Raw genomic sequence first — 20,535 nt, forward strand, 5'->3', positions numbered from 1 at the left:
TGGCCCAGAAGTGGCATTGTTTCAGTATACCATCGTATTATCTTTCATGATCCTGTGAGATGGCTGGGCTCAGTCGGCTGGCTCTTCTGTTCCACAGGATGTTGGCTGGGGCCTGCAGTCATCTGGGGACTCGACTGGGCAGGCATCCAAGGTGGCTCCCACACATGACTGATGCCTTGATGAGGATGCTGGAAGGCTGGGCTCAGCTGGGACACTAGAAGGATTGGGTCTCTCTCTCTATTAAAGTCCGTATTTTTGTCTGCTTGTTCATTTATATAAGCAACTGAGGCTTATCCAGCATCCACTAGATGCCAGGTACTTGCTAGGATCATGGGGACCCTACATCGAGGATTCTGAGTGGCATAATTACATTTGTAAATGAAGATGATCTCCCAAGATGCCCGATAGAGGCTAGACAAGGCAGGGAGAGTGCAGACAGGAAGGCTTGTGAGAAGGTATAGCTACTGTCTAGGGGATGATTGCAAGGCCTAGAGCAGGAAGTGACGATGGGCCAGATGACAGGGTAGGTTTAACAGATATTGGGAAGCTGAATTTTCCAGTCTTGGTAACCAGTGAATGCTGGGAGCACAGAATGGGAAAAGCCAGGGCACCACTGGCCTCTGTTTTAGAAGATACAAGGATAAGCCAGACTCCAAGACAGAGGGTCCCAAATGAAGTAGGCTTATCTGGCAGGAGCTTTCCTGCCCATCAGGTGATGATTTCATTGCAAGAGGCCAATCCCTGATACCCAGTCCAAGCCTGGCAGTAGCAGGGTGCTTGGAAGTGGCTGCTGTCAAATGAGCGAACATCACCATGTTGTCAGCTCTTGCCCATAACTAACAGTTCTTCCTGTTTCAAAATTCTTCACTGACTTCCCTCAAGGTTTCTCTTTCCTATCTGAAGGCCTTCTGGTCCTCAGCCAATTTGCAAAGCAGAAACAAGTGACTCACCCAATGTCCAGCAAGTTCTGTACGCAATGATACAGAGGAAGGAGCACAGAGCTAGGAGTCCTAAGACCTCAAACTATAGTAACAGCAGCGTAAACAAATAAGTGGTTTCATTTTTGTTCGGTTCCCTTAACAAGGCAGCCATCGGCAGTAGTTCAACTGCTGACCAAAGTTTTGAGGAATCCAGGCTTTTTAATCTTTCTGCTTCTCCATTCTTAGCATGTTAGGTTGTATTTTCCTGTTTGTGGTTTCAAGTTCATGAGATGGCTGCTGCAGCTCCAGACATCTCATCAGAATTCATTAGAGAAGGAGCCAGGACACAGAGCAGTGTTGGTTGGTCCTATCATTTTTTTTATGGAGGAAAACCAAAACTTTCACAGAAGCTGCCTCTCCAATTACTTTCATTTATGTTTTATTGACTGGAACTGTATGAACTTGGAACTCCAGCTGCAAAGCAGACAGGGAACAAGTATTTTTGTCTGGGGTTAGATACATTGTTGCTCTGAACACAACTAGGATTCTGTTAGCAAGGGGGATGCAAGTAGTGATAGTGGGTTGAAAAGTACAGTGTCTGCCTCAGTGAATTGAGCCCTAATTCTTATGTTTCTGTTTCCTTCTTTGCAAAACAGAGTTGTTAGTACTACATTGGGAGGCTGCCAGAATTAAATGAGATCATATGTTCTACGTGAAACTACACAATGGTGAGAGTTTTTATTTCCTGACTTTTTTACTGGTATAAAACAAGGACTGTATTCACTGGGGTAGGCTTGGTAGAAGAGGTACCTGGCAGAGGAGGTGTGAGCACAGGAGAGAGGAAGGCAGGGTATGGCCAGGCTTGAGGCCACCAGGATGGTCCTGAATTTATCCCGAGGCCCCAGAAGAGCAGGGAACAGAAAAAGGTTCTTCTAGACTGTGGCCTGCTGGAAAAGGCCTTCTCAGGGTTTTTAAACATTAGACATTTTAGAGTGTGGGTTCTGACCCACACATATCTATGTTTGTGTCGAGTGGGCTGGGGGTGGGGTGAGGTAACAGTGTTAATGGTTTTTTTGGTTTGTTTCAGAACAGAGATAACTTTAAAAACACAACAACCTTGTCTGAGCTGAAACTGAGAAAGGCTATGGGGCTTCCCCGCCTACACCCCATCCCTTTCTAGAGGGTGGGGCTCTCAAGAGGGAAGGTCAGTGAGTTGAGATCTTGCATCAGAACTTCAGGTCTTGGGGCAGTAGAAATGGCTAGGAGCCCTGGGGGAGCCGGAAATGGAAATTCAAAGCATTTCACTGGCTGGGAATTGGGAGACTTCTGGATTGTTGGGACAGGGTCTCCTATCTCTTTTTAAAAATTCATTATTTTAGCTTCTCTAGACAGCCCCTGAGGGCAATAACTCGGGTGCATCGCAGGACAACAGAACAGTGCCTGGAACACAGTAGGTGCTTCGTAAATTTGTGTTGAATGGGAGGATGAAGCTCAGATAGAGAAGCACAATCATCTACAGGATTGGAAAGTCCAGCATTCGTGAATCAACAAACATTAAGGGGAGATTGGCTCCATACCCGTCAGTGGAGCTTTAGGGATGAGCTTCGTTAATCCTGACAGCAGCCCCATCTCTTAAAGAAACTTGCCTGTGCTTAGCGCCTGCTGGGTCCGGCATTGGTTCCTTACACTGTTTGGACACTTTCCTGGGACTGCCAATATTGGAGACTGGGGTTTCTGGCTGCTCGACACCCATATTCCCAAATTCTGACAAAGCTCTCTGCCTCTTCTTGAGAACCAAATCCCCCCACCTTCACCCTACTCTCCACGCTTTAGCGGTTCAAGTAGTCTAGATTTGGCCAATCAGAGCACAGGATTCTCCTGACAAATGTGATTGGTTGAGAGGGGGCCCAAGATCTAAGCTGGACCAATCAGAGTAAGCCTTAATCAGAACTTTGCCCGGGGCAAGACACTTGCTCTTTTTTTGCTGAACTTGAAATTGGAAGGGTGAAGCCCTGAGAGTCACTGTGCCTAAGAATGAACCAGACAACAGAAGGTATAGGAAAGTGAGCCCTGATGACTTCATTTGAGCCCCCTTGATCAAGCTGCACGTGAAGTCATGATATTTCCAATCTTGAATCAATAAATTTATTTTCTGCTTAAGCAGGGTTTCTATCTGCAACGGCAAAAGTCCTGACTGGCAGGGTCTGAAAGTTTTAAGACTCTCACAGATAAATGCAGCTCAGGGTCCTGTGAGTGGAGCAGAAAGACTTGAGAGATGGCAGGAGTCAGCAGAGCCCTGGTTTTTGATTGACTGGGCAGGTACTCACGGAGATTTAGAAAATCTGAAGGTAATATGTTGTCCCCAAAGGAGAAATAAGACCATAGAGGAACAAACTTTCTGAGACACTTAATTTAGCTCAGTAGGAGAACTCTCAGATAAGAAAGACCATCAATACTGCAGTATATACTACTGCCCCAGGAGGGAGTGAGAGACCCATCTCTGAAGGTATATAAGTGGTGGCCAGCGACCATCTGGCCTGAAGTTCCTAGAGGGGATTCAGGCGTTGAGGGGTGAGGGGAGGCGTAAACGGGTAGACGACGCCATGTGTGGCATCTGACCACAGAAATGCAGGGGTGGCTTATTGGGTGCTAGGGCCCCCCTCTGGCCCTTGAGAAGGCTGGAGCACGAGGGGATGGGGGCACAGCACCTACAAATTTACACTCTTTGGGCCCCCAGGGGGACCTTCGGCACAGAGAAGATGGTCAACCAAGCTCTGCAGCATCTTGCTAAGAAACGCCACAGGAAGGGAACAGCATGGCCAGCCAGGGGGGCCACTGGGCGTTGGGTGGCAGGCCTTGGAGAGGCAGAATCATCTGGCTGGGAAGGCTGGGTGCGTCCTGGAAGGAAGACAAACAGGGGGTGAGAATTTGGGGCCAAGCAGAATCCACAGTCCGCTCCCAGCTCTCCTGGCTCCCGGCTCATTCCAGCTCCTAGCTTGTGCTCAAGGTTGGCCAAGTTCTCTCTATCCTTGTGGGTGCCTCCCACCCCCACCCATCCCTCTTCTGCCCTAATAGCCTCAGAGCTGAGTCTGCCCTGCCTCTATCCCATATGTGAGTGTCGGGTCCCCCCGGCTCAACTGGGCTCTCTTGAGGGACAGGAGCTGAAGCATCTCTTCACCCTGGTCCTCTCCGCCCTCCTGCAGGGATGGCAGATTGGGAGCTCAGTGACACCACGCTTGGCTCCTGTGACCTGGCATTTTTTTCTGGTACTCTGAACCTTCTTTCTGGGAATTGGGCTCACAGAGCAGGCCCAGCTCAGGCAAATGGGCAAACTGAGGCCCCTTCAGTGGTCCCTCTTCTGTCCTGGCCTAAATGCCACTCCTGGTGAAACCTAGGGCTACCAAGCAGTGGCTGAACGCCTCCCTCCCAGCCACGGCCTGCTGTGTGTGCGGAGTGGGGGAAGGGCCAGGGAGTGTCACGAAGCCGTGGGGGCGGGACTCTTACCCCTAGAGGATGCTGCAGGGGCGCTTCTGTGGCCGCGTGGGCTGCGGGCACAGGACGGCCCGGATCGCCTCATCAAAGACAGTTTTCAGGCCTCGCTGGGTGAGGGCCGAGCACTCCAAGTATTTCACTGAGTCTGGGTCAGGGCAGCAAGAGAACAGAGGCCTAAGTCAGGGCTGCACAAAACCCCCTCCCAAGTCATACAACCACACCAGGCTGTGGGGGCCCCCGGGCTGTGTCCCTCACACATTTACCCCTCTGTGCATCAGTTTCCTCATATCTGAAAGGAGGAGCTTTATTCAGGGGGAAAGATTAAGACCCATGACAGCAGGTTTGTGTCTTTCTCTAACACATAAGCCCGTAATTTATGGAAGGTGGCAGGAATTTTGATACCTTCTTGTGGAGAAAAGAGCTCAAGCTACAGTGACCAAATATCTCAGCACTTCACTTTCTTTCAAAAGACTGCCACATACCTGCCTCCACCTTCCCATGGGAGGCCTGAAGAACCCATGGCCTGCTCACCAGGCCCTTCCAAATATCGAACTGGTCCTTCGGATCACCCCGTTTCACAGATGAGAAAGCTGAGGCTCAGAAAAGTTGCTAGTCCAAAGTCACACACTAGACATTTCTCAGCCCCCAGGGGATGCTGAGAACTCTCAGCAAGAAGAATGAGAAATGGGGAGCCTTGTTCACCTGTGAGGGGACTGTCCTTCTCCCATGTGACCACTCAGGGCTGGAGCCCAGGGCACAGTGAGGAAGGCAGGCTGAGCCCCACTTCCAGGGCAGTGTTCCATGAACTTCTGGAAGGAACCTGTGTGAGTTTCTGTGTCCACAACAACCCAATCTGTCTCCCTGAAGTGAGCAATTGAGAAGTTCTCCCTGAGAGAAGCCTGGGGGCCGATTTTAGGAACCAGAGGAGGAGAGGGGCGGGAGCGGGGAACTTTGCCTCCTCCCTAGAGCTCACTCTGTGAGGAAGGAAGCAGGCTGACACTGATCGGCACCTGCTCCCTGCCAGGCGCTGAGCTGGGTGCTTCCGACAACCCTGTGAAGAAATTCTGTGAGTCCCCACTTCCTGGGTGAGGAAACGGGCCCAGAGAGGGGATGCCCCAGGTCCAGAGACACACAGCTTGGAGAGGGGAGCCAGGATCTCAGGAGGGGTAACCCAGGACGAGGGAAAGAAAGGATGGGGCAGGAACAAGGAAAGTGAAGCTCAGAGAGGATGTCATTTGTCTAAAGTCACACTCTGGACTCTCCCATCACCCTTGCATATGGGAGCATTGTCCCAGCAGGGAGCATGGGCTGTGGTCCCAGGGCAAGGCTGGCAGGCACGAAACACCATGACTTAGGTCTGGGAGTCTCACATAACCCTCTGAGCCCAGAAGAGTCTCCCTGGGCATTTGGCCATTGTCTCCTTGCAAGGGACTGTGAGGGACTGTGGCCAATGTCCACTTCTTCCTTTCACACCCACCAACTGTGTCCTCCCTGGCACCTGCCACCCTCCTACTTCTTGGCTAGGAGTATCTAGAGAAAGAGTCCTGACTGTGGGGCCTGGCCTGGCTCTGCACCCCAGTCTCCCACCTCTGGGGGCAGTAGACCATGTTGATCATGACTGAGGGAGCCATGCAGCCTGGGTTCCAGTCTTAGCTCTGCCACATCCCAGCTGGGTGACCTTGAGCTCTTGACTTCTACCTGAGCCTCAGTTTCATCCTCTGTAAAGTTGGGTGATGAGAGTCCCTCCTTCCCAGGTGCTATGATGATGAAGCAGGAGAATGCACAGGCCCAGCACCCAGGAAGTGCTTAATCCATGTCAGCTGGAATTGGCAGCTGCAGCACAAGTCAGCACACTGGGCTGGTGGACAGAGGCCACCACTGTCTCATCAGCCCTGAAGGCCCCCCAGGCCTCCCCCTTGGCCTGGGCCGGTCTGAGGCAAGTTCAAAGTCATTAGTCACTGCCCCTGCCCCACTTTCATCTGGGATCAGCTCCAAGAAAAACTGGCTAGAGGCCAAGGCAGGATCCCCAAGTCATCTCCTTCTGGCAGAGAAAGGACCTTTAGGGAGTGTGGAGGCTGGCTTGTACAGATGGAAAAACTGAGGTCCAGAGAAGGGGAGCCCCTGGTCCAAGGTCACACAGATAGTGCCAGAGCTAGTACTGGAATCCAGGTTTCCAGGCCCCATCTTATCCCAAAGCCTCTGCTTTAAAATGGAAAAGTTCTCAGGCTCAGAGGCACTGTCTTGGGTGGAAGGAGTCCGGGGGCAGGCTGATCAGAAAGAAGAGAAGGCAGGGTCAATCCCCAGTATCCGTGAGGAAGGATCAGAGAGCCTGGGGGTCAGAGCCTCCAGGATGGGACATAGGACCCAGTGTTTAAGCGGCAGCAGAGGCCCCCTGGGAAAGATGGCCATGTCACTGGGCAAGTCATGAGAAAGGGGAGGTGGAGGCTGCGGTTTCTCTTCCTGTGGAGAGATGTGAGTCCCCAGAGCCCTCCCAGTTCCGGCGGAAGGAAGAGGGTTAGGGTTGAGGGAGGGAGGGGCTGGAGGAGGCCCCACTAGTTCAGGGGCCAGACCCTGGGTCTGTGGGAGCCTGTGGTGACACAGAGAGCCCTGGGTGACTGGATTGCAATTCATAGTGGCCAAACCCTGCTGGTGGTCCCAGGCTCTTGGGCAAGTGCCCTGCCTCCAGGTGGCAGGCAGGTCAGGGCCTGGACCAGGGAAGAGGCCGGACACACCAGTCATAGCTGGTGCAGGCAGCTCTGGGCCGCCGCGAGGAGGCCCCCACGCCAGTGCCTTGTGGTCCTGTCTTCGAATCCTGCTTCTGCCACCTACCAGTTGTGTGACCCTGAGAAGTCGCTTCACGTCTCTGGCCCAGTGACCGGGAAGCAAAGAGGAGCTGGGCTGAGAAGCCAGGAGGGTGGGGAATGGGGCGTGAGAAGGAGGCAGAAGGGAAGGCGTCACCCTTCAAACCCAAGCTGAAACAACTCCTCCAGGAAGCCTTCCCGGAAAACCCAAGCTTGAGTTGACTGCTCGTCCTCTGAGAAACCACAGCACCCCCAACTCCAACCCTGCTTCTGTCTGTCATGTCAGTATCTGCTTATGGATTCCTCTAATACTAATAATGATTAACATAGAGTGCTTCCCATGCACAGTGCTTCTCTAGGGGCTTCATGGGTGTGAATTCATTGAATTTGCCTAACCACTCAGAACCACTTCTATTGCCATATTTCACTGATAAGGAAACACAGGTACAGAGAGGCTAAGTGACTCGTCCTGGGTCACACAGCTAGTATCCGGCACAGCCAGGGCTGGAATGCACAGTCTGGCCCTGGAGGCTATGTTAGCGGTCACCTCGAGGCTGTGTCGGAGTTCCCCTCTCTGAGCCCAAACCCCTACCAATTTCCTTGGCCAGTGCCAGGCCCTGCGGGTAGGTGATGGGCGCCAGCTTCTTCTCCTTCAGCTTCTCGATGGTGTCCTTGTCGTCCCTCAGGTCCAACTTGGTACCCACCAGGATGATGGGTGTGCTCGGACAGTGATGCCGCACCTCGGGGAACCACTTGGCCGGCGGACGGAAGCAGGAGGCCATGCAAGGAGTCAGGGGAGACGAGGGGCCCCAGGTTGGGAGAAGATAAGAAGGGGGCATGAGGGTGTGCAGAAAGGAGAGAGGACAAGGTCAGAGAGTAAAGCTAACTATCCCAAACGTCTCTGAGACCCGAATTCCCCCCCATCCCCGCCCACCAGCCGTGGTTGGCACTGGGAACCCTCTCTGCCCACATTCTCTGCTGCCCAGGGGAAGGCCAAAGTCTCCAGTCCCTCCCTTTCATGCTCCCCTCTTCAGGGTCGCCTGCCCTAACCCCTAAGGTCCCTCTCCGTCCCACTCACCTTGGCCCGGACGTTCTCATAGGAGGCTGGGCTGACAAGGGAGAAGCAGATGAGGAAGACATCCTGGGGAATCAAGCAAGGGTTACTGGTGAGGGGAGGCCTGGAGGCATCCAACCTGGGCCCTCCGCACCTGGGCAGCCACTGAGGGCTGGAGCCGCCCAGGGGATGCTGGGCTTTTAGGATCTGGCAGAGCAGGGTTTCCTTTCTCTATATCAGGCTGCTGCTTGTTTATCCGACACTTCCTAAAGGCCAGGGTCTGTTCTAAGAGGGCAATCCTCACATCACACTGTAGCGATGCTGCTGCTACCCCATTCTACAGACAGGGAAGGTGAGGTTTACAAGGATTAAAGGGTGTGCCATCTAGGATTCCAGAATCCATGCTCTCACTACCCCTCTGTCGGTTTGTTGGTCCCAGACCCTTCTCTGCCACCCTGGAGGGAGAGCCGAGAAGTCACAGAACCACCTGCTGGCGTGCCCCTATCTCCCCTCCCCCTGCTACGCCCCCCGGGGGCTGGTCATCCTGAGCTTCCTTTGGATCCCTATCCGGGGTCTGCCTGCCGCACCCACTGGGCACCAGGAGGAGCCAGAGCCCACGGGAAGACGGGGAAGGCACAGTGATGACAGAGATGGATGGAGGGCGGGGACTCCTTGAGCTGGGCCTTAAGGGGAGGGTCAGGGTTCACCAGGCTGAGCTGGCATTCCAGGCGGAGGAAACAGGGATGTGAAGGCCAGGACCATGAGGAGGGGCGGGCGGTGTACCGTCTGCGGGTAGGAGAGTGGCCGGAGGCGGTCGTAGTCTTCCTGTCCGGCCGTGTCCCACAGCCCCAGGTTCACGGGCTTGCTGTCCACCATCACATTGGCTGAATAGTTGTCAAACCTGTGGCAACAAGCAAGACAGAGGGTCCGTCTCCAGCCCCAGAGTCTGGGGACTTGCAGCCCCTGGTTCCAAGACAGAGGCCAAGACCCAGACAGGGACTACAGTGGGACCCACGTCACACCGCACTCTGCAGTTGCGGTTAATTTTTAATTTTTTAATGCCAACCCATTATATTAAAAAAAATGCATTTAAGCAGGAGAGCATAGAGAACAAAACATTGTCTCTACTCTTTTTCTGCCCTGTCTATCCTTCCTGGGTCAGGAAGATCCCCTGGAGAAGGGATAGACTGTCCACTCCAGTATTCTTAGGCTTCCCTCGTGGTTCAGCTGGTAAAGAATCTGCCTGCAATGCAGGAGAACTGGGTTCCATCCCTGGATTGGGAAGGTCCCCTGGAGGAGGGCAGGGCCACCCACTCTGGAATTCTTGCCTGGAGAATCCCATGGACAGAGGAGCCTGGTGGGCTACAGTCCACGGGGTCCCAAAGAGGTGGACATGACTGAGCGACTAAGCCCAGCACACAGCACACATCCTTTGAAGAGATGATTTTTCAAGACTGTATAACATTCTCTCGAAGGCACAATCAGAATAAACTTTACCCACCTCTGAGGCTAAACGCTGCAACTGGTCAACCAATTTTTTTTAAGTTATTTTTTTATGTGGACCATGTTTACAGTCTTTATTGAATCTGTTAACAGTATTGCTTCTGTCTTATACTGTGGGTTTTTTGGCCTAGAGCCTTGTGGGATCTTAGTTCCCCAACCGGTGATCAAACCCGCACCCCCTGCATTGGAAGGCAAAGTCTTTATCACTGGACGCCCAGGGAAGTCCTGCGGGTACCATTATTTGTTGAATGAATGCTCATTCCCATCTTAGTTTGGGTCCCCCCAGAAGCAAACCCTGAGATGAAAGTTTACTTGGGAAGTGATCCCAGGAGCCAAGGGAGGGGGAAGAAGATATTGAGGTGTTATTGGGGGGCAAAGTGGAACTGGGACTCCATCTTGCTGGGGCCTCTGAGCTCAGGGCATCCCCCTGAGAAGGCAGAGAGCTGGGTTATTTATCTGCCTTCTCCATCTCCCACTGGCAGAGGGATATCCTGGGGTATTAATTCAGTGGCCTTCCAGCCCACTCCAAACGCTGCCAGTCACCGGAGATTTCAGGAAATGCCATTGGCACACACTGGAAAGACACATGCTGAAGGATGTGTACATGCTAAAATCTCGCTGCTGACACCAGAGAGGCCTCTGGGACAGTCACACGAGCTTCCAGATTTTTTTAAAGGTTCAGTTCAATAGTATTTCTCGCTACACACTTCCTGAGAGGCAGCAGCTGGCCTAATGCTGTGCAAAAAGAAACTGGGATCACAGAGGTAGAGTGACTGACCCTAGGCCACACAGCCAGTGAGCAAGTGATCCAACCAGGTGTGAAGCCAGTTCTGATTCCACGTCCAGTGTTCACTACCGGGTGCCACAGCTGCTTCCGCAGCTTCCCTGCGGGCGAGGGACCACCACCTTCTCTCTCTGCATTGAGGTCACCCACACAGGTCCTGCTTCCTGTCCCCTGACCTGGCCCACTGAGACCCCTGTCTCCTCCAGCTTCTCCCCCTGCTCCTCCCTTCACACATCAGCCAAGCCGTTTCCATTTCTGGCAAGGCTCAGACTTCCTGCCTCCTTGAGTCTGTTCACGCTGTGCCCCCTGCCTGGAATGCCCTCCCACCCTCTCCTTGTCGAAGGTGTATCCTCCCTCCCAGACCACACAGTCTGCCGCACTCTCCAGCCTGTGCTCCTGTCTGCACATGCCTCTCTTGGGAACATCCTTCTGTGCCCTCATCACCCTGTCTCCCATTCATGCTTCAAAACCCTGCCCAGGCAGTTCCTCCTCTGTGGGGAAACATCCCAGCCACCTTTTTCCCTGTCCCTCACTTGGAAAGAGTTTGTCATCCCCTCCCTCCGGCAACTGCTTTGCCTAGACTATGAGCTGGCATTAATGTGTCTCTCCTGCCATGTGGCTGTGGGCTCCGTGGGGGCAGGGCCCATGTCTCTTTATCTCTGAAGTCTCAGGACTGGTGCCTAGTGACTGTAGGTAGAACAGAGTGAAACTGAACCAAAGCACTTGGCATGCCACCTCCTCCACGAAGCCCTCCCAAAACATTGCTCAGTGACAGGCTGCAGAAGCCCTAGTGCTTCAGAGCAACTCAAAGACATCTGTCTTGTGATGGACACCCTCCACCAAAAAAGTGGGCCACCTGATGCATTTAATACCCCGTGCTTGTCCAGCCTTCATTTCCTCAGATGGCCCTGCTCCCTCCTGCCTGAGAAGTTCCTGCAAATGCCCTTCCCCTGGCTTCCTGCTCTTCTTTCCTGGTGCCAGGCTGACTCTTACTCATCCTCTTTCCAGCCCCATCTCAAGGTCACCTCCTCCAGGAAGCCTTCCCTGAGCCCCAGCCAGGTCAGGGCCCCCACCCCACTCCCACTCAGTAGTCTGTGGTGAACTCAGCACCCAAAGGCATCAGGCTTGGCTTGCTCCTCACTGCACTGAGGCCAGCATCACATTTGGCACACAGTGGCTCAGTGGTAAAGAATCCTGCCAATGCAGGAGACCCAGGTTAAGTCCCTGGTTAAGGAAATGGCAATGCATTCCAGTATTCTTGCCCGGGAAATCCCATGGACAGAGGAGCCTGGCAGGCTACAGTCCATGGGGTCACAAAGGAGTCAGACACGACTGAGCGGCTTAACGACAACAGCAACAGATGCCCTGTGTCTGCTCTGGGTACCACCCATACTGCCATGGGATTTCAGGCCAAAGGCACATTCAGGGAGACACCGCAGGGCACAACGGGAAAAGAAGTCCCCGTGTTTTCTTTGGCTTCGGCCAGAAACACTCCTTTGGGGCGAGTTTAGGATACAGGGACATTATCTCCTCTAATCTCTAGTCTGAAATTCTGACACCAAAAAGTCCCCCAAGATTCCTTGAGCCAAAGATATCTATCTTCTCTGAACCAGCTCTAGGGTCTCAGAGGCCATGGTGATGGGGAAAGAGCTGATTGGTAGGACCTGTCACAGGACTAAGCACTTGCTCTGGGGCCAGGCAGAGGGCTAGGGACCTTCATATCTGGGACTTAAGTCCCATGTGACCCAAGACAAAAGAACCTCAAATTATTCCCTTTAGACAGTTGAGGAAATCAAGGCCCCAAGAAGTCAAATAACTTTTCCAAAGCCAGCCAGCTCAGGAGCACAGGAGCTGGGATTTGATCTGGTCTCCTTCTGAGCACTCATTTATAAGCGAGAGAAAGTAGACTAATGCTCCATGGGAGGGTGGATTTGCCTGGGGACAGCCCCCCAGAGTGGGGAGAGAGCAGAAAGTTCCTTGTGAAGCCCTGTCCTGGCTATGTGACCCCGGGTGAGTAGCCCAGCTTCTCTGAGCCTCAGTTTCTTCACTATGAAAAAAAAAAAAGCCCCATCTCTTAGGGCCACTAAGAGGATCCAGGCACAGAGGACCTTCAAGCCATCCCATGGGGAGATGCTGAGAAGCGGAGCAACCTCATCCCGAAACACCCCCCTCACTGGCCCCTCCCCAGAGTCTGAGGGATTCCTGCAGAGACAGTGATCCACAACCCCTGAGTCCCCCACTCCAGAGACCCACAGGCAGCCAGGACCAACGGAACCTACACCACCACTGTGGCCAACCCTCACTCTTATCTTTCAGATGAGGAAACTGAGGCTCACAAATAGGAAGGGGCTTGCCCAAGATTTCACAGTCAGTTGGTGGCAGAGCCAGGACTAGACCCTATTACCCAGTTCAGAAAAGCCTGTGATGAAAGGATCACTGCGAGTTCATGGCTGGAGGCTCAGGGAAGTTTGAGCTCAGGCGCAGGGGCTCCCTAGTGGCTCAGATGGTGAAGAATCTGCCTGCAGTCTGGGAGATGTGGGTTCCATCCCTGGGTTGGGAAGATCCCCTGGAGAAGGGATAGGCTACCCACTCCAGTATTCTTGGGCTTCCCTGGTAGCTCAGACGGTAAAGAATCTGCCTGCAGTGCAGGAGACATGGGTTCGATCCCTGGGTCAGGAAGATCCCCTGGAGGAGGGCATGGCAACCCACTGCAGCATTTCTGCCTGGAGAATTCCATGGACAGAGGAGCTTGGCAGGCTATAGTCCACGGAGTCGCAAAGAGTCGGACACAACTGAGCGACTGAGCACAGCACAGCACGTGGGGCTGACCCGGGCCTGTGCAGAGGGCAGGGAATCCATGCTTGCTGAGCACCCGGGTCCTTTATACTTAGATCATTCAGTGGACCCAGGAAGTGGATTCTACACAGTGTCTGGGATTCAGAGCCCAGGAGTAACCTGCCCACGGTCACACAGCTGGTGTACCTTTACCCAGAATCTATGTGGCCTCTTTCTGCACCCCTAGGCTGCACACCCAGCTCTGCCGCCCTCCCCCATGGAGAGGAGGAGGGGCATGCAACAGATGAAATGACTCTCAGCCCTGGGCATCACTTGACCACCACCCAAGCCTCCAGGGGAAGGAAGGTGGACTCACAGAACACAAAGACCACGGGGCACGCATGGCTCCTGATCTGGGGACCAGGGAGGACTGATATGTCAGGCCAGGCATGGACCACTGTGAGGATTCGCGGCCCGGTCCTCGGGACAATAGGGAGCCACCGAAGGCCTTCACCAGGTGGGGGTGACGTGCTCAGCTTTGCATTTGGAAAAGGTTCTCTTGGTCACTGGGTGGGAACATCTTGGAGAAGGGTCAGAGGGGAAGCTGAAAGACAGAACCGCCAGTGAGAGAGGCGGGTGGTTGGGGAAGACACGGAGGCATGGGTATCCCAGACGGGATGGGAGGGGACAGAAGCTGTGTAGGAACAGTGAGGAGGCTTGAGCCAGCTGGACACAGGGAGGGATTAACACACCCAGTGGCAGCAGTGTGGGGCAAGGGGGGGTTGTGAGGCCAGGTGGGAAAACCTGGCAGGACCCCTGGTGTCTCCACTAGGGAGGCTGCGTGCCATCCTGTCCATGGGAATCCAGGCTGGACTGCCAGTGTACAAAGGAAAGTGAAAACCAAATACTGACCCATCTGACCCAAATTAACTCCTTGTGTTCTTCCCAGAGAGAAGCCCCGCAGAGCTGAGCTCCCTGGTGGTGGCTGAGTTCCAGCACTTTCTCAGGGCAGACCGGAGCATGCCCTCTCTGCCTGCCAGGGTGAGGTGCTCAACTCTGTTCTAGCAGCCGGTCTAGGGAACTAGATGGCCCAGGGCCCTGTCTTCACCAGTGCTGACATCCTGGCAGGAGAAGTCAGATCAGGATGGGCTACGGAGACCATCAAGCAGGGTGTGGAGGGATGGAGGGGGCCTGGGTGGAGGGAGGGATTGTTTAGACAGGGGGTCAGGGATGGGCTACTTCAGCAGGGAACCGAGTGATGGGAAGCGGCCGGTGCAGAGGCCTGGGGGAGGCTGGCATGTCTGGTCCCCAAGGACCAAAAGGGAGTGGGTAGGAAATGGGTTTTGAGAGGAGAATTTCAGCAAGGTATTCCTCTATCTAAATTTTGCATTTGAAAGCTCACCTGGGCTTCCCTTTGAGAATGGTCATAAGGAGAGGGTAAGGGGGAGATCCCCAGGTCACAGATGCCCCAGAGCAGGGTCTTTCTACCTTGTCTTTGTATCTTCCACGCCCAGCACCTGAGCATTCACAGAGCAGGCTTCAGTCTCCCTGTCTGTAAGACATGGCTTTGACTTCGAGCTCTTATCCCCCAACCCCAATCAGCAAGCTGAACTCGCTCGCTCTCTTATCTGATCTGGTTCCGGTAGCACAGGCCTCTGGCCCCAGCAAACCCTGCCACCCTGAGCCCCAGAGCCCTGACCTTTATCTCTCTGCTGGAGATCTCAGGCTGCCTGTTTTCCTCAACTCTACTCTCCCCAGCTGTCCCCACCCTCCAGTGTCAAGGGCTCAGGGGGGCTTATTTTCCCCTCTCTGTCACAGGAGTGCAGGCTTTGAAGCAGGAGCCCCTCCAGGGGCTTGTCCAGAGCCAAGTGACTCCGTATGAAAGACAAAGAGGGTGGGGTGCAGGTCTGGCTACATACCATGCAGGGCCCAACACAAAATGAAAACGTAGGGCCCCTTGTTCAAACATTAAGCATTTGGGGATGGGGGCCTCAGAGCATTAAATAAAGTGCAGGAACCTCCTGCGTGGGATGCTCTGAGCCTGCCTGGATGGCCCACCTGGGAGCAGGCCCTGATCTCTGACCCAGCTCCTGACTCCTGGGAAGGTAAACCCTGTTTGATCCATCCTGTCTGTCCTATAAAGCTGTCCAGGACCACCGAATCTGCTCGGGGCCACCAGGGGTTGCTGAGAGCACCTGGCCCTTCCTTGGCCTCCGCTGGTCCCCCCACCTTGCGTCAGAGAACTCACCTCCCATCTCCCTGCACAGGGAAGGTGCCTGGGCAAGGAACTTGGCACCTCCCAGCCCCGCCCCATTTCTTAAAGAGAAACTGAGGCTCAGAAAGGGGAAGCATTTGGTCTAAGGTCTTTGAGCAAGTGGACCCTTCAGCCCAGCTGTGACAGGCAGAGGCAGGAGAGTAGGTGGTGCCAGTGACTGTCCTGGTGACGAGAACTTTCTGCACGAGCTGGTTGGCCTAATGTTACACCTGCCTCCCTGCCAGGTCCAGAGCCCACCATCCCTCAGCACCAGGAGGCGCTGACAAACGTTTGGTGTTGGATGTGAGTGGGCAGATACAGGCTGATGCGAAGAGGGCCACTGGTGCCCTTATGGGGAGTTGGAAACAGAACTGGGCTAGAAATTGCTTTCCCAGTTTTCCCTACCCAGGTTTCTCTGCCTTCTCCTAGCTGCCATCCTCCTGCCTGGGCGGAGGTCCCTGAGGCAACTGGAGCCTGGCCCCTTGTGCCAGGGAGAAATAGAGAGATCCTAGCCCACCTGGTGACCCTGGGGGACAGGTCCCTTAGCTTCTGTGAGCCTCAGCTCCCCCCATGGACACTGTGGGACTGAAATAATCCCAACTCCCCCCACGAGCATCAAATGAGGTCACATGTGTGACATTTCCAGGGACCGGCACCCAGTAGGCCCTTGAGAGATGGTAGCTGTGATCCATTCTCCTAGGGCCTCTCTGTGAAGTTCAGTTCAGGTCAACTCAAGATATATACATCTACACAAGACAATGTGTAGATTATACTGCACGTAAGACCCTAAGACCCTTAAAGAACTGGACATGGCACCCCACCCTCTGTAGACTCTTGGTCATGGAAAAGATCAGATAAAGTCTGTCTAGGGAGTGAGAGACCCCTTCAGGCTATGTCAGAAAGGCTTTCTGGAGGAGGGATGCTGGAGCTGGCCTGGAGGTCTTAGACACACGGGCATAGGAAGGAAAAGCACTTGAGGCAGAAGGAGCAGCTGGAGCAAAGATCCTGACGTAGAAATGTCCAGGGTGTGGCTGGTGAGCAGGCGGCCAGAAACAGAACAAGAAGCGAAGTACTGGGTGGTGAAGCCAGAAGGGAAGGTTGGAGAAGGCCACGCAGAGCCCTGGGTGTTGTGCTGCAGAGCTGGGGTGGGGCTGCCGAACAACAAGGAGAGAGGGGCTGGTGCTTCCGTTCACCCCACATACTCCTCCATACCTGCACATCAGGTGACAGCCATCCCCCTGCTCCACATCCAACACGGGGGTGGGTCCTGACTGGCCTGCGGTGGCACCATCCTCTCCCCCTGCACACGCGTGTGGCCTGACATCTCTGGTCTCCTAGTGTCAAGGCCCTCCTCCTGCATGCACTCCACTCCTCTGTCCCAGTCCCCTTCTACCCAACTCTGCTCAGGCCAGCTCTCCACGTCTCCCTGCTTGAAGGCCCCTGTTCCCTGGCTTGCCTCCTGCACCTCCCTCCCCTCTGGGAGCCCAGGGCGCTCATCCTGGCGCAGCTGGCTACCTCCCCTTCTGGATCAGCAGGCAGCTCTGCCGGCCTGAGACTGCCTGGAGCCTGACCCCCAAGTGCCTGGCACACAGGAAGTGCCTAAAAGGGGGATGAGCCTGGTGATCGATGCGTGTCTCCCCAACCTCTGAGCGTCCCACCCACGCGCAGAACTCACACGGTGGGGATGTACTCTCCAGGGAAGGCGTTGGTGGTGTAACTGATGAGCAGGCAGGTCTTGCCCACGGCTCTGAAAGACAGGAAGTTCAAGAGGACAGCAGTCAGGGGCCCTGCCCAAGACCCGGGGAGGTTTTCTGAGGACCCCTAGCCCAGCCTTCAGGGCTAACCCAAGCCCCACCACCACGGGCCTCAGTGTCCCCATCTGAGAATCTCTGTGTCAGTGTTATCACACCTGAGATGTCTATTAAAGGACAGACTTCGGGGTCCTACCCGAGATTCTGAATCACGAGTGAGGCGTGGATCTGAGGATTTGTAACAGGCTTTCCCAGGTGACTCTGATGTGAAACAGAGGCTTAAGAGCAGGGGGTCCCAGGGAGGCTCCAGAAGCTTGACCAGGGCTCTGCCATTACTGCCCTGGGATCCAGATCCTTCATCACCCACCCAGCAGGGGTGCGCTCTCAGGTAAGCCACATAAACCTCCCCGTAGCTTCCCCATTCAGAAAATAGGGATGAGATGAGTCCATCATCACAGGAAGGACAGAGAGGTAAATTAGGTGAAGCCGGTAAAAGGCTGAAGCACAGTCCTGGCACAGCATAGCAGTCACCAGATGTGGGGGACTCAGATCCCATGAGCTCTTAAGCAAATGACTTAACTTCTTTGAGCTACAGTTTTCCCACCTGTAAGACGGGCCTGATATGAGGGTTGCTGGGAGGATAAAACAGAGGAGCGTGACGAAGCCCAGGGAGGGCCTGCACACGGCAAGCACTAAGTTAGTACTGAGTGCCATGACTGGTGCTGTCTGCGCCCTGAGTCTGCTGGGCTGGGAGGGGGTGGGGGCCACAGGTAGCCCTGGGCCTTTCCCTGCCCCCCTTGGCTTCGTCACTTCCGGCTCTGACGGGGGCCGCCCACCCTCTTCTCTCCCCATCCCCTCCCACCCCCGCCTGCCAGCAAGGTACCTCTGAGTGACTGGAACATTGCCCTCGGCTTCCGCCCTCCCCTCCTCAGATCAGATCCAAAGCAGAAGTGAGCAGGGCTGGACAGGCGGGCAGATAACGGGCAGGAGCCGTGTATCACAATCAGCTAAGGGCTGCCTGATAAACCAGCCCCCACCCCCACTCTCCCCACCCCAGCCCCGTGATACACCAGCCCCCCCCACACCACCCTCCCCTGAACAGGAAAGTCGAGTCTCTTAAGGCCTCAGGCTGCCCCTCTGTAGGATGGGAGGCCTGGAGCAGAGGCCTGCTGGCTAGAACATGCTGGAATACGTTGGGTGAAACCTAACCTATTGGGAGAAAACCTCAGGTGGTGCCTGTGTGTTGGACCCTGAGGCATTGTTGCTGGCAGGCCCAAGAGATGGGATATCAAACCTGTCATTTTACAGATGAGGAAACTGAGGCCTGTAAGGGCACATGACAAGCTGAAGTCACAGAGATCCCACCGCTGAGAAGGGCCTTCAGTCCCAGCCTGGCCGACCCCCACAGCCACCCCCACCCCGCCCTCCTCCTTCCCTCCTCTGCCGCTCACGCCCCTCCCCCTCTGCTCCTCACCTGCATCCCCCACACCACCTCCCCAGCCACGCAGGCTGAGACTTAGAAGGCGAACTTTACGGAGCACAAATACGTGCAGGACAACCACTCAAAATAGCTCCAGCGACCCGACATCAACCCTGAGGGTGTGGGCCTCTTCCCAGATGGCCAAGCTTTGGTTCAGAGAGGCACTGTGCCTTGCGCAAGGCCACACAGCAGAGCAAGTCAGGGACTAGAGCCCAGGCCAGCCTGGGGACCCACCCCCCACCGGCAGCCACAGATTTGGAGACCAGAGGCTCATAGGAGACCAGCCCCAGCTCTCAGGGTGCAGGCGAGAGGCCCCAGGTACACCTAAGCGCAGGCTTTTACTCTCCACCCAGGCAGTTTCCGGGGTGAGTGAGGCAGAGAGAGTGAAGCTGTGTGCAGCCCACCCCTGGGGTTCCCTCTGGGCCCTGGGACAAAAAGGGAGGGGTTCCTCTGGCTGCCTCCTAGGGACCCCCTCCGTCTGCAGGCAGGGGGCTTCCCCAGGGACTCCAGGGTGGGAGGGCCCCAGGGCTACCCCCAGAGGGAGCTGTGAGCAAGTCCAGCCAGATACCTACCCATCTCCCACCACCACACACTTGATGGCCTGCATGGTGTCTGAGGCCTGGGGGCTGGTAGTGGTGACAGCTCAGAGCCCGAGCGTTTCTGCAGGCGTGCGGCTGTGGAGAGCTGGGGAGGCGTCCTGAGCGGGGAGCAGCAGCAGCGGGACAGGAGGCAGGAGGAAGCGGAAGGGGAACTTACCCAAGCTGCTGCCCCCACGGCCGTTTGCAGAAGGCGGAGCGTGCGGTCTGGCAGAACGGCTCGAGGGCGGGGTGGCCCTCAGGTGCTGGGCTGGGCCCTGGCGGGTATCGCTGTCCTGAGGCACCAGCAGGAGATCCTGGGACCTTCGGGGCTGGAGACATACTTCCACGAGCAGGGCCAGAGCTGTTCTCTAAGAACCTGAGGCTTCCAAGAGTGGAGTTCACCTCAGTTCTAAGCAATAAGCATTTAATGAGCATCTACTGTGTGCCAGGAACAGGAGCTAGTACTGGTGAGTCCAGGGTGTGAGCAGGAAGATACAGCTTCATCACAGGTGTCCATCAAACAAAGCAGGAAGTAATGGGGGCACAGAAGATTGGGAGGGAGGGGATCTCAGAGTCACATAGAGGGTGAGCTGGGACCTTCAAGGTGGCATTTAAGCAGGTATGGTAAAGCTGGTGTCAGAGAAAGGGCACTCCAGAGGGGACTGCTTAGGCAAGACAGGAAGAATTCCATGAGCAGGGGCCAGTGTGGAACTCCCTGAGTGTGCAAGGATGGGGGAAATACGATGAGGCAGGAAGAGAGGTGGGGGTCAGCTGATGGAGAAGGGGAAACAGAAGAGAAGTGACCACTAATGCTACACCTGCCAGGCCCTTTGCTGGAGGGAGCCCTGAGGACAGGCGCCCTGGCTCAGGAGCTGTGGCCTGTTTAAACGATGCTGAAACTGAAGATCTGAGACTTCGGTTGATTCACTAAGATTGCCCAACCCGAAGTCAAACCCAGGGACAGGTGACTTCAAGCTCCTCTGTCACCCCAGCTGCTGTCTGGGGGACAAAACTTGAGTTCTGCAGCTGGGTAGGGCAGGGGAGTGAGCCCGCTCAGCCTCCAGGAGACTCAGGATCCCAGGGGCACTGGTTTTCCGCAGGGAACTCCAAGTTCACTTAGCTGTTACTCTCATTGCTAGAGCT

The 20,535-nt window shown here is 55.0% G+C and overlaps 1 protein-coding gene across 2 annotated transcripts; it reads right to left on the reverse strand.

Moving 5' to 3' along the window:
- Positions 1-1,424: 1,424 nt before the first annotated feature.
- Positions 1,425-19,783, reverse strand: RAC2 (Rac family small GTPase 2). 2 transcript variants are annotated; one of them, XM_065921578.1, is made up of 7 exons: positions 19,571-19,783; positions 17,259-17,330; positions 9,051-9,168; positions 8,292-8,354; positions 7,806-7,965; positions 4,425-4,557; positions 1,425-3,818 (listed from the first exon to the last, which is right to left on the reverse strand). In XM_065921578.1, exons 1-6 carry the CDS (start codon positions 19,729-19,731, stop codon positions 4,427-4,429), a joined length of 705 nt encoding a protein of 234 aa, XP_065777650.1. In that variant the 5' UTR covers positions 19,732-19,783; the 3' UTR covers positions 1,425-3,818; positions 4,425-4,426. The 2 variants fall into 2 exon arrangements, with proteins under 2 accessions (XP_065777650.1, XP_065777658.1); XM_065921586.1 differs by lacking the exon at positions 19,571-19,783 and adding an exon at positions 19,387-19,542 and having other exon boundaries at positions 1,428-3,818.
- Between the last annotated feature and the right edge of the window lie 752 nt (positions 19,784-20,535).

The sequence above is a fragment of the Muntiacus reevesi genome, chromosome 1, assembly GCF_963930625.1.
Source record: "Muntiacus reevesi chromosome 1, mMunRee1.1, whole genome shotgun sequence".
Taxonomy (NCBI): domain Eukaryota; kingdom Metazoa; phylum Chordata; class Mammalia; order Artiodactyla; family Cervidae; genus Muntiacus; species Muntiacus reevesi.

Coding starts and splice junctions, on each gene's coding strand:
- RAC2 (XM_065921578.1), bottom strand. CDS start 19,731: ATGTCTCCAGCCCCGAAGGTCCCAGGATCTCCTGCTGGTGCCTCAGGA. Junction 8,355..9,050: donor CACTCTCCTACCCGCAGACG/GTACACCGCCCG, acceptor TTGATTCCCCAG/GATGTCTTCCTCATCTGCTT. Junction 4,558..7,805: donor GGCACTGGCCAAGGAAATTG/GTAGGGGTTTGG, acceptor GCCCTGACCCAG/ACTCAGTGAAATACTTGGAG.